The sequence below is a fragment of the Mangifera indica genome, chromosome 9, assembly GCF_011075055.1.
Source record: "Mangifera indica cultivar Alphonso chromosome 9, CATAS_Mindica_2.1, whole genome shotgun sequence".
Classification (NCBI taxonomy): Eukaryota; Viridiplantae; Streptophyta; class Magnoliopsida; order Sapindales; family Anacardiaceae; genus Mangifera; species Mangifera indica.
This window is the reverse complement of record NC_058145.1, coordinates 4,922,049-4,934,354: the sequence shown is the minus strand read 5'-3', so window position 1 is coordinate 4,934,354 and position 12,306 is coordinate 4,922,049. Positions and strand designations below refer to the sequence as shown.

Below are 12,306 nucleotides of genomic sequence, written 5' to 3'. Positions count from 1 at the left end.
AAAACAAACGTAAATTTTGAAAACTACATATCAAAAACCCTATGAATTAGAGAAATCGAAAAACGGAGCTGAAATTTAAAAACTACATTTTGAAAAATCCTTAAATGAGAAAAACAAAAATAAAATTCGATAGCTACGCGAATAAAAAGCCCTATATTTAAACAAAATATCAATTTCTCCCTTAACATTTTCTAATTCTTCAACAAGTACTAAAAATTTATAGTACTTACTCTAAATCTATTTTTCACAATAACCCTAAATTAATTTGTAGAAAACAACCAAGAATCAAGCAACAAAAATCAATTTTTCAAATCCAAAAACCCTAAACCAAAATCGCACAAAATCTTACTTTAAATCCATTAAATCTAAATATAAAAATGATTTAGACAAAAGAAGGAACGATTCTTCATCATTTTCGTCGTCGAAAAACGTCAACAATTCCATTCAAATATCGAAGAAACCATCGTCATAGGGGACCCATGAAAGAACCCATGAGATTTCGTTTTGTACACAGTTGAGCAGGAAAATTTTTTGCTAAAAATATAAAAAAATTTTGCCTTTTATATGAGGGCATTTTGGTAATTTTAGGTAAATGAGGCACTTCCGCTTAAGTCCAAAAGAATTGGACAATTTTCTTAAACCCCTAATGTTTAGGTAATTTATTTAATTTCTCTTAATTTCAATATATTTTTTTCTAAAAAATTATTATTATTATTATTATTATTATTATATTTTGAAAAAAGCATACCAGCTAGGAAGACATGGTGGTCAGCCTTTAAACCCTTCTCCTATATAAAGAAAACTAATATCATGGTGGTCAGCCTTAAACCCTTCTCTTACATAAAGAAAACTAATATCGGTATCTGGAAGACTCCTAAAATTATTGATGAAGGCAATCCAAAGATCTCACAAGGATAATAATTATATATATATATATATATATATATATATATATATATATATATATATATATATATATACACATTTAATTAGCATAAAAATTGATTCCCCACTCTTCAAGTCTCACTCCATGTAATAATTTCAAGCTGGTTAAACCACTAACATATATGGCAAATAAATCCTGGGAAGGGCTTACTGGAATGAGTTGTCTTTAAAAAGGTCACACATGCAAAAATTGCATTTAAAATTTGCAATTGCTCAAAGGAGAAGTAAACAACAAAAAAATGAATCAAAATGACTAGTTTAATTTGGGGCCAGCTACAACAGCCCCTTGAATAGTCTATACAAAGTCACCCTAGTTAACCAGTGAATAATGAATTGATTGCACACAAACTTTGTCAATACAAAAAAACAAAATCATAGCTAATGTCGAGTTTGAAACAAATGCATACGGACATACTCCAGGCCAATACACAACCTAAACGTATCATAAGTCCACAAAAATATATGATTGAGATGAAGTTACCAATCCCTTAAGAGCTCTGATTTACTGTTGTTTGTCTTGTCTCAACTCTCCAGGCTTGCTGATATTCTTGGGCTTGGCTGGGGCAACCTTTGCAGGTGTAGAACGCTCTGACTGAGAGAAGAGAATCAAGATGTGCATAAGAACAGTGACAGTGGCCAAACAGAATGCTGATATTGCAATGCCCTTCCAAGACGATAAAAGTGAAGACCACTGGAGAAACTTCAGGGCCCCAAAAATAACCAGGCAAACCCATGAGACAACAACCTGTTTGTCCCATTATAAGATAAAATGATCAGTTCATTAGGTGAATCCACAGAACCCTCATGAAAAAATGGCACTGGTTCATAAATTGAAGGGTTTATGAGAGTAGTGTCTCACCAACAGTGGCTTTAATGGGCGGGGAATTTCCTGCAGCTCTTGGCCACTGAAAGTATCTTCTGCATTATGTTTGTCCAAAAGAGAGTCCTTGTTTGCAAAAATAAAAAATAAAGAAAATCAGAAGGAAACGAAGACATAGATTCCCAGCACAACCAGATAGAAGAATTTGTAGATAGAAGCACCAAGCAAGAGTATACAACTTAAATTTAGTTGTTTACTTAAGCATCAACTATTAGCTTTGTAAACATTACACCACTTATTCCTTGCATCCACATCATAATTTGTTTCAAGCAACTATACCAACATCACAACGAAAGCAGCTGCCTCCTAGTACTATTTGAATAATACTCACCTTGGCCACAAATACATCTTTACACCATTGAGCAACAGCATCATCTGATTCAGGCAATTCCTTCATCAAATGTCGCTTGAGGTGCACATGCACCTGCAAGGGATAAAAAGGGGTTCAACTTTATTCAAGAGAAAAACCAGCCCTTGTACTTTTAAATAATTCAGAAGCTGCAAAATTAAGAATATTTTAAGCATTGCACAAATAAACTTCTGTACGACAAATTCTTATCTCTACTACATTCTCCCACCCCCTGGCACCAGTGAAAAAAAAAAAAAGCTCTACAGATTGCTAAAAATCTAACCCTATCTAGCCAAAGCATGAAATGCAATCAAAGCAAAACAAATTTATTCATATTTGACAATTCAATGTCCCCCCAAAGGGAAACCAACCTGAATGCTTCAATCAACAAAATTAGATTGCTGTTTAAACAATGCAATAAACCAATCACCCAATATACCTGAAATATTAACTGGACTAATGCTAATCAACTTAGATAGGAAAATTTTCTGAGAAAAAAAATAGCATTGGAGTAAGTTTTGTAAAACCATTTGGTTTTAGACCAATTAACATTTGTACTAAACTCTCATGTCACATGGCATTGAACTTGTCTGGGACATGTTGAACACAAGCATGTCTGGGACATCAGAATCCCCATTCAAAAATAACACAAGATGCTCAATTGGTGTAAAACCATATCTCATATGAAACCATGTCAACTAAATTCAAACTCACAATTATATGCAAATACAAAAAATTTCCTAATATGCTTTATAGAGTTGTTTAAAAAAGTCTCAATCACCAATGGCTTACCACAGAAGGTTGCCCCTTGAACATTCTGAGCATTGTAGGTGCAGGTGAACTTTTAGGAATAGCTACAGTTACATCATATACAGCTGGGACGAATGAGCGCATATGACTGACTGCTGCAACAAATCCCTAGAAACCACAGACACATTAGGCTGTATTTTCTTTCTTTTTTTCTTTTTTTATAAAGGGAACATATAACTTAGTATATTAAAAATAGGAAAATATTTTTAAAATTTGGGGAACCAGTTGTCCACCATAAAAAATAAAAAGCAAAAAAAGACACAAACAGCATAAACTCAAGCCACAACAGAATTTCATTCTCTAAAAATAAATAAAAAAGGAAGTATCCAGAAACTTTTATGAAACTAAAGACCAAAAAGAAGCATAAACTCACTCGAAGTCTATCTATAGGAAATCATCCTAATCTTCATAAGCTTCTCATAAAATACTCTAAATTCCTCTGACTATAAAACCCAAAATACAGCCAAAACACAAGACTTCCACAAAACCTTGGCTTTTTCACCCCATCAGAATCATGTAAATTTCAACCAACAAGGACCTACAAGAGATCAGAATAACTGACCAAACTTCCTCCTTCCCCAAAGAGATTCCAGCACAGCTTCAGTCATTAGAATTTAAAAAAGAAAAATAAAAGAGATGATCAATGCTTTCAGAATCTTTTTCACACAATATACACCAGTTATGAGATAAACAAGTGTTAGTCAACCACCAATGCATGACATCACTATAAATTCTTCCATGAGCAAATGACCAAACTCCTTTCACCATCAGCTCCATCTATGATCAATGATCATTTCCTGGGCTCCAAACCAAGAATTATCCACAGAAATTGAATCCCTAGTAAAACAAATCCACCAACTGAGCCACACCTTTGCTTTTATTGCCACACAGCTATGTATCATAGACTGTGATGATCATACTGCTAGCAGCTTTCATACAAGGAAAGGCTTGATGCTTAGATGTCTAGACCTGGGCCTAGCTGATTGTTAACTCAAAGAATATATTTTTCACCAGTGTAATCAAATGACAAATAACAAACATTTTTTCACAAAGTGAGTGGTATAGCTACTGACATACAATATGATAAAGCCTGATAATAGGGCTTTGACTAGTTCTGCAAAAATTTGTCTAACTTTATAAAACTTTAAAACACAATCTAAATGTAACAACTAAGGCCAAACAAACTATTACATCATAGGTCTTAAGCCCAAAAATGCAACTCACAATTATTTTAGCTAGGATTGTACAAGAACACAAACATTATACAGCTAAAAGGAGGACTAGGGTCCACAGTCTTTTGTTCATAGAATTTGTTTTTCCACTCTGGATTTGGGAGAATTAGAACTAGCCAGAAAATTAAAAAAATGGAGAAAAATATTAAAATAGACTGAATTTGACCTTAGTACGAGGAATCAGAACATTTCTAGGAATAGGCAATCCATTTGAAGCCGCATATTCCTGCGCTGCTAAAAGCTTTGCCTGCGTAAAGCGAGTTCCTTCCACAAAAAGAGCCAACCAAAAGGACCGAGGGAAGTCTTTTAGTCGTTGGAGACCTGACTGCATAATAGTCCCACAAGATTCAGAGAGCAGCAAAAGTGGTATTCCATAGGAAAAAGGAGAGACATATATAAACAAAGAGATGAATGGAAAAAAAACGTATCTGCATCATGGAAATAAACATGCCTACATAAAGTCAGAGAAAATTTAAACAACCATACCTTTATTTTGCCTTCATCCTTGGCCCAGCTTCTTTCCAGAAATAGGTACTCAGAAAACCACATAGACCAACCGATGACCTGCTCATATTTTACACATTTACAAACTCTAAGAAACATGACAAAAGAAAAGCTATTCTAAGTGATATCCATATTGAAACAGGACACAGAACCATAAAAATAAAACAAAACAAAATTTAACTTCAATGTCATAATAAAAATTCACACCATCAATTTAAAAACCAACACTAATTGCCAACAAACATCTTCAGCTACTTATAAGTTAAAATGAGGTAAATGGTACATAAATGCAGTTGCTAACAAATCAATTTGAGTAAAAGGATGAAGACAAAATTTTGATAGGAGATACAATTTGCCACAATATTCCTAGATTAAAATCATGAATGAGTATGAAATTTTTTCTCTTTCCATTAAGAAGCATAATGAAAGAAAAATTGTATATCATTTTTAGTCCAGAACCCAATGGCAGATTGTCAAATTCAAAATGCATCCCAGGGGAGGGAATTATACATAAACCATCAACTCAATCCGGTTTGTTTCAGTGACTAACTCCATTAAATTACATTGTCAAAACAAATAAGTTGGAGAACTAAAACGTACCGGAAGAAATTTTGATGACTTCTTCATTACAGCCAATGCACTGCCAAGGCAACCTGACCGCTGTCATAGCAAACTTAACAATCACTAAGCAATAGATACAATGTAATGGAATATGAGATCAGAAAATCTAAAATAAATACCATAATTTTTTACATTGGGTTAAGAATATAATCTTCAATGTCAAACTTTCTCCTAGTGAGTAATAGCTTATACATAAATTATGAGTACTCAGACAGTTACTGTATATGACAATTTGTTTTTCAGTGTTTGTCTATGTATCTATGCATGTGTAAGATGCATGTAAGCCCCTGATTGTATAGCATGAGCATACATATGAATCTAATAGCATTATATAGATTATGTACCTGAGCCAAAACCCATCCAACAAGCCAATCAATGTCACTTTTGTGATTGGAAATGACAAGTGCGTGTTCTTTACCTGAAAATCAGTAATTCACAACATGAAACTGAAAAATATGCTTCTCAATAGAATGTTCGCACAGAAAATTATTATCACCTCCAAAAACTTAGAAACGCCAAATATTACTTGTATATTTGACAAGCTTTTTAGCCTTACCCATTAATTTTAATGTTTCACAATCTGTGTAAAGTTTGACCTGCAGCCAAAACAACAAATAATCAGAAACAAAATCTCCAGAAAATATATATGATATGCCTCAAATGGTACCAAATCCACTCAAGGACTATCAAATTCGTACTTGAACTTGAATGTGAAATGGAAGGCCAAAAGGATGAAAGGTTTAAAAATAAAAAGAAGAAAACACTAAAGAATTCCAATCTTCTTTTACTTCTTCAATAGCTCCCAAATGCCACAATTTAACTCATGAGGTATCATCCAACCATAATATAACACACTTACATCAGATAGTATCTATCCCTCATCAGATGTGACAAACATTAAGATTGCAATTTCTTTCTCTTAGAAAAGGCAATGCAATGCAATGACAAAAGACCACATATAAAGAAAGACACAAAGAGGAAGACATAACATGCATATGCCACTACATCACCACAAGATGGCAGCATGAACAAACAAGATTACCACACCTCTAACAATATAATAACATATTAACTAAAAAAGGCTTATTCAAAAATCAATAAAAATATGTGTACAACTTACCCAAAAAAAAAAACTATATGTTCATACTTTTGAGTACATAACTGATATGTCATTATGTTGATTGGATGATTTTGAATTAAAGATAAAATAACATTCAATCACATAATGACACATTAATTGTGCATTCAAAAATGTGTACATATAGCATTGCTCTTCAAAAATACATAAATTTACAAATAGCACCAAGAGCCAACAAATCACAATGACAGGAAATCAGCTACTATGAATGCCAATGTAGCTGTGTTATTTACTATTGGAATAGCTAATACTAAAACTTGGGGGATCCTTAGTGATCTGACAGTTCCAGTAATAACTTGAGATCACACCATCTCTTTGATTCAAAATCCACTGCCCTCATTTCTTTCCCACTATCTATAACATGGCAAACATAACCTTTAACATGCTCAGCTGTTAACTCCGTGGCCATGAATTAACAAACCCTAAATTTTATGTCTGCTTGCACAGTTCTTTTACTTAAAAAGAACTATATCATAATCATAAATTGTTTCTCAATAGCATATACCCTAAAAAGACAACTGAACTTGCCATTTTCCTAAGTGTATAATTCACATTTAAGATGATGAGAATTGGTTTGGTTTCATTCATATTTGTTTATCAAAAGTGATCTTAAATATATTTCTTTAAGCTGAAAAGTATTTATGTCTAGCAAATCGCCATACCACTAAGTTTTGCTTTTTGCTTTGAAAAAATAAACAAAGTCTCAGAGATATTATTAGCAAAATCCAGATTGGCTCATCTGATAAAGAGAATAATATTAGTAATTTTTAATGCTTGTTGTTATGTTCTAAAATGAAGATTCTAGAAAATTAATGTTCAATTTGTAACCAAAAAACGAAGTTCTTGCTATTTTGCATTCAGAAGAATAGTATTCCACGGTCACCAACCAAACGGTGCCTTAGACATTCAATTATTATTAAATGCTTTTTTCTAGGTGAAGTTCCAAACATATCATAAACCTGGTACCTAATTTTACAATGTAGCGTATAAACAGCAACTTGCATTATGTACCCGATGTAACCCATCATTCTCTCATCATCTTGAATTGATTCTCACCCCTACATTTATTGGTGATACATGAGATATTATATTTCTAATAGTAATCCTATTCTATTCCTATTATTAGTAGGACCCTTACATTTGGCAATAATTTTGTATAAAATGATGCCACATAGAAAACAAGCAGTAAAAATAACTTGAACGCTTAGTACAAGATTAATCAAAATATTAAGGATAATTAAAAATATTAAAAGCTAAAATAATATGGAATAAGTTGACACCTTAATCCCTGCCCACCAGTCAAGTAGCCAGATGAGCTCCAGCCACAACAATTCCGCCACCTCTTTATTGATTCTCCTGTACCAGCTCTTTGATAGAGGCTTAATAAAAACAAAGAAAACCCCCTGAAAAAAAAAAAAACAATAGCTCATACTGATAATCCACAAAGTTTATCATTTCAAGAAGTTTGCAATTATAATCCTAAAATCTATTGAGAATTTGAGATACAAAGCAAAATATTCACATCCTAATCTATAATAAAAAAAAGAAAGATACTATAGAGCTAAAACAAAGCTTAATCTCTCGAAAATAAAGAAAATGAAATCAAAGTGGAATTCAGTTCAAGTTCAACCAATTAGCTGTTTAATCATCTCAACTGGGACCCACATAACCTCAAAATCTTCAGTCGTTTCCCATCGCCGCATTTTTCTCGAGAAACAAACAGACAAACTCACGACAGAAACGAAGTTTCTATATTATCTAAATACAACTAAACTATCAGCAGTTAACCCAAAAAAAAGGCTATAATGAATTAAAGTGAAAAAAGAAAATCCGACACTAAGATGCACAGTAAATCAAATCTACAATTCAAAAACAGAAATGTAAAAAAATTTGAAAAATACAAAAAAAAAAAACCTGAATGAGATTAACGACGAGGCCTGAAATGAAGAAGAGGAGGCCTAAGGGGACGATGACAGCTGCCGCTGCAATCGCCATGGCCTCTGCTACTTTTTCTTCTTTTTGGTTTTGTAGAGGAAGATTTCTCCCAAAAAAAAAAAAGGAATGGATTGCGTAGACAAAGGAGTCAGTGCTAGAGCTTGGATTTGGTTAGCCGTTCCAAGGAATTAAATTACCCTCTATCAAACAGCTGAGTCGGGTCGGATCAATCGTTCCCCCGGAAATGGGCTATCGGATTCTAACTTAACAAATATTTAAGTACTTAATATTACCTCTTTTTTAAATTATATACGGTCTTAAGTAATATATAAATTTTATATTATTATGTAATTAGTTTATTTTAAATAAAGATAAAATAATATATAATTATAGATAATATATTATTTGTACATTTAATTATGTATTCAAAATTATATAACATTTATTTATTAAAATAATATTAATAATTGCTATGTTTAATTGGGTTTGTGCCAATTATAAGAATACTATACCTTGTATTAATAAAATAAATCTACTTTGTTTATGTTGTAAGTAAAATAATAATAATAATCATAATGGTGATAATTTCTATGATTTATTAATATTTAACAAAAGTATATTATTTAGAATATTATATGCGTTTATTGATGCAAGATTTAAGGTTGTGCAGGGGAGGGTCAACCACTCTAATACTTTATAGGCAATGTTTGTGGAAGGTTTCTAGTTTCTACAATGGCTCGTAAAAATCTCAACCACACCAACAACCAACCAACCATTAAATGCAATCGTCAAACTCCACTTAACAACTTTCGCAATAGTTAGAGGCACAAAACGGTATTTTCCCATTTTTATTTATTTACATTTGCAATAAAACTATATACATATTTTTTAATATACAATTAAGTTATCAGATGATATATCATCATATGATTAACTGTTATCGACACATAATATAATGTTGGATTTGGGCTAAGTTTCTGTAAGTTCAAAATTAAACTCAATTTAAATAAATCTAAAATGAATTAAACTTAAATAAACTTAAACACAAGCTTGAGTTTAAAAGAGAAATATTTTTTAACTCAAATTTAAATGGTGTTAGACTTGTTAAACTTATAAGAGTAAAAGAATTTAATACGAATTGATGACAAAGAGGGTATTTCAATACATGTCGAACTAGCATCGTTTTAGTTGGTTTTTCTTGATTGTAATATCAAGTTAAGCTCAAAACTTAGTTCGATTTAACATTGTAATCGAATTCAAGGTCAACTCCGTTTAGATGAGATAGTTTAAACAACTTTGAGTTGATGAAATAATTAAAATATTTTAAACTTTAGGAATTTTCCCTATTTTAAAGACTTTGTGTGTTAGATTTTGGACTGCCCAAAATATTGCACCCGCATTATTATACAATTAATCAACTATGAAGTAACTTCTATTGAACCAAACTCAAATTAGTTTGTACTATAGTGATGTTGCATATACAAACTATTTCTACAGTCTTATTTGATATCGTTACATGTTTCACATTTAATCTATTTAAATTAAAGTTTTTCTATCATACTAAAATCATGTCAGTTCGTAAAAGAGGGTTTGTTCCTCTAATTACAATTTTGAGTAATGCTTCCTCAACAATATTATGATTTCAGGTATATTAATAATATTAAAAACAGTCCATTTAATATGGACAAAGTCTCTGATTATTAAAAGAAAAAATCAATATAATACATAACAAGTGTAATTGATTTGGTTAATCTTTTATTATAAAAAATAAAAAAATATTATAAATATTATTAGATATAAATTATAATTATTTGATAAAAATTAATAGATATAAATAATTTTTATGTCCAATTAGATGTAATAAATATTATTTTACTTAAAAAATATTAAAGATTATCAAAGTAATCTTTACACACTTAACTAAATACCACTAAAATATAAATACAACAATCAGAAAACACATTAAAAGAACAAATATGCGAGAGATCAATAAATTTAAATTGTGCGAATTACATTTTCCACCCAAAGGTTTGGCAATAATCATTTGACCTTTACAATACAATTAGGAGGTGTTTGATTTGAGAAATATTTTATTACCAAAATGAAAAGATTACCTTAAAGATAAAAATTATTATGTATAAATTATTATTATATTTGATAAAAATATATAGATATAAATAATTATTGTGTTTAATTAGAAGCAATAAAAGAATACTAGTATATTATTTTACTTAAATGTATTTAGGTTTAATTATTCTAAAATATTTTTTATGTTATTTGTTATATTAAATGAAAATAAAATTATTTATACCTAAAAAGATTAATAAATAAGGATATAGTTACAATAAAATCAAGATTATCTTGATAATCTTTTAATACTTAAGGTTGAAATAGTAATCAGAGTACCTTTTATATTCTTTATCACATCACTATTAGTAATAAAAGATTACTGGAATATTTTATTACTTATAAATAAAATAAAATAATGCAAGTAATAAAAAGTAAATTATTGGAGTAATCTTTATAATCCTTTAACCAAACATCCCATCAGGGTTTGGCAATTTGTAGTAATCAAAATCCTCGAACTCATGGATTAGGTCAAAAATTTTCACAATCATAAATTATAGAGTAAATAGCATTTGCCCACTCAAGGTTTAGCCTAAAAACATTTTTTATCTCTAGTTGATATAAATTTTTTTTTTACTCAAAATCAATTTTGTAAAAAAAAAAAAAATCAGCATAAAGGTAAAATGATAATTTTATCATCTATTAATTTAAAAAATAAAAAAATAATTTTCTATCAGACCCAAATATTTTAAACATGATAATTTAACCCTTAAAAGGGTTTTAAAACTCGCAAATTAATTTTTGATAATTTAACCCTAATAGTTGTAATATGACATTTATACTCATAATTCGTTACACTATGTTCAATTCTTTGGAGGTACAATTATCATTTCCAAAGACACCTCTATCTATAGGAATAGAAAAAAAATGGTGAGAGTGAAAGGAAATTGAAATACGACGCTCCTTATATAATTTGGATATTTAAAAAATAATTTTAATTTTTGTTAGTTTATAATTATATAATAATTTAAAAAATAAAATAGTTGGGATAAAATGGTAATTTCACTTCCTAATATTGTTGTTCCATTAATAGAGTTTGATTTTGGGTAAAAAAAAAGAAGTTATTTATGCTTGATTTTGGGTGGGAAATGCTATTTATACCAATTAGGGATAAAAATGTGTTTTGAGGTCAAAACTTGGGTAGGATAATGAAATTACTCAAATTTATAATTGAAAGGGAGAAAATATAGTTTTAAGTGGAATAGACATATCTTGTTGTTCATGTTATTTTTGTTTAATAAAATTAAATCATATTAAAGGAAAAAGCTGAATATATATTTGGTTTTATGGTGGACAGCGTGATTAAAGCGGAGTTCTAGAGTGTTGCATGTGATTATCAATTTAAAGCATTTTTTGATAAAAAAGAAAAAAAAAAAAGAAGAAAGAGTTATTGGGTTTCTAATTTTTAGTCTTAACAATGACTTTTGCAACAAACATTTATGGTGTGTTTCATTTTCCCATCCACTCGAGATTCATAATTATATATCAAATTTGTCACATATGCTTGTAGTTTTAGGTAGGTAGTGATTTGTCAGGTTTGAGCCTTTGCCATTTGCCATGGTATCATGTCATGCATTCCAATTGTATTAAAATGAGATGGAAACTTTTCTTGTATTTTAACTCATCCTACTAATTTATTCATTCAATTTAATAGGGAAAATATGTGAGTGAGTGAATTTAACATGAGAAAAAAAAAAGTAAAAAATCTCACTTAGTTTGTACATTTATAAATAAGTAAAATTTGTTTATAGGATATTAAATTAAT

General features: G+C 30.2%; 1 protein-coding gene across 2 annotated transcripts; it reads right to left on the bottom strand.

The window, feature by feature from the left end:
- Positions 1 to 1,185: 1,185 nt before the first annotated feature.
- On the bottom strand, positions 1,186 to 8,587 carry LOC123226084 (1-acyl-sn-glycerol-3-phosphate acyltransferase 2-like). 2 transcript variants are annotated; one of them, XM_044650561.1, is made up of 11 exons: positions 8,394 to 8,585; positions 7,760 to 7,882; positions 5,898 to 5,937; positions 5,686 to 5,759; positions 5,321 to 5,380; positions 4,703 to 4,780; positions 4,383 to 4,541; positions 2,967 to 3,092; positions 2,157 to 2,249; positions 1,805 to 1,891; positions 1,186 to 1,690 (listed from the first exon to the last, which is right to left on the bottom strand). In XM_044650561.1, exons 1-11 carry the CDS (start codon positions 8,472 to 8,474, stop codon positions 1,448 to 1,450), a joined length of 1,164 nt encoding a protein of 387 aa, XP_044506496.1. In that variant the 5' UTR covers positions 8,475 to 8,585; the 3' UTR covers positions 1,186 to 1,447. The 2 variants fall into 2 exon arrangements, with proteins under 2 accessions (XP_044506496.1, XP_044506497.1); XM_044650562.1 differs by lacking the exon at positions 2,967 to 3,092 and having other exon boundaries at positions 8,394 to 8,587.
- Positions 8,588 to 12,306: the final 3,719 nt, after the last annotated feature.

What these genes read in the sequence shown, in the direction of transcription:
- LOC123226084 (XM_044650561.1), bottom strand. Translation starts at nt 8,474, where the DNA reads ATGGCGATTGCAGCGGCAGCTGTCATCGTCCCCTTAGGCCTCCTCTTC. An exon ending in ACTGGTGGGCAGGGATTAAG is followed by an intron (nt 5,938 to 7,759) that starts GTGTCAACTTAT and finishes TTTTGGCTGCAG; the next exon opens with GTCAAACTTTACACAGATTG. An exon ending in GCCCATTAAAGCCACTGTTG is followed by an intron (nt 1,691 to 1,804) that starts GTGAGACACTAC and finishes TGGGACAAACAG; the next exon opens with GTTGTTGTCTCATGGGTTTG.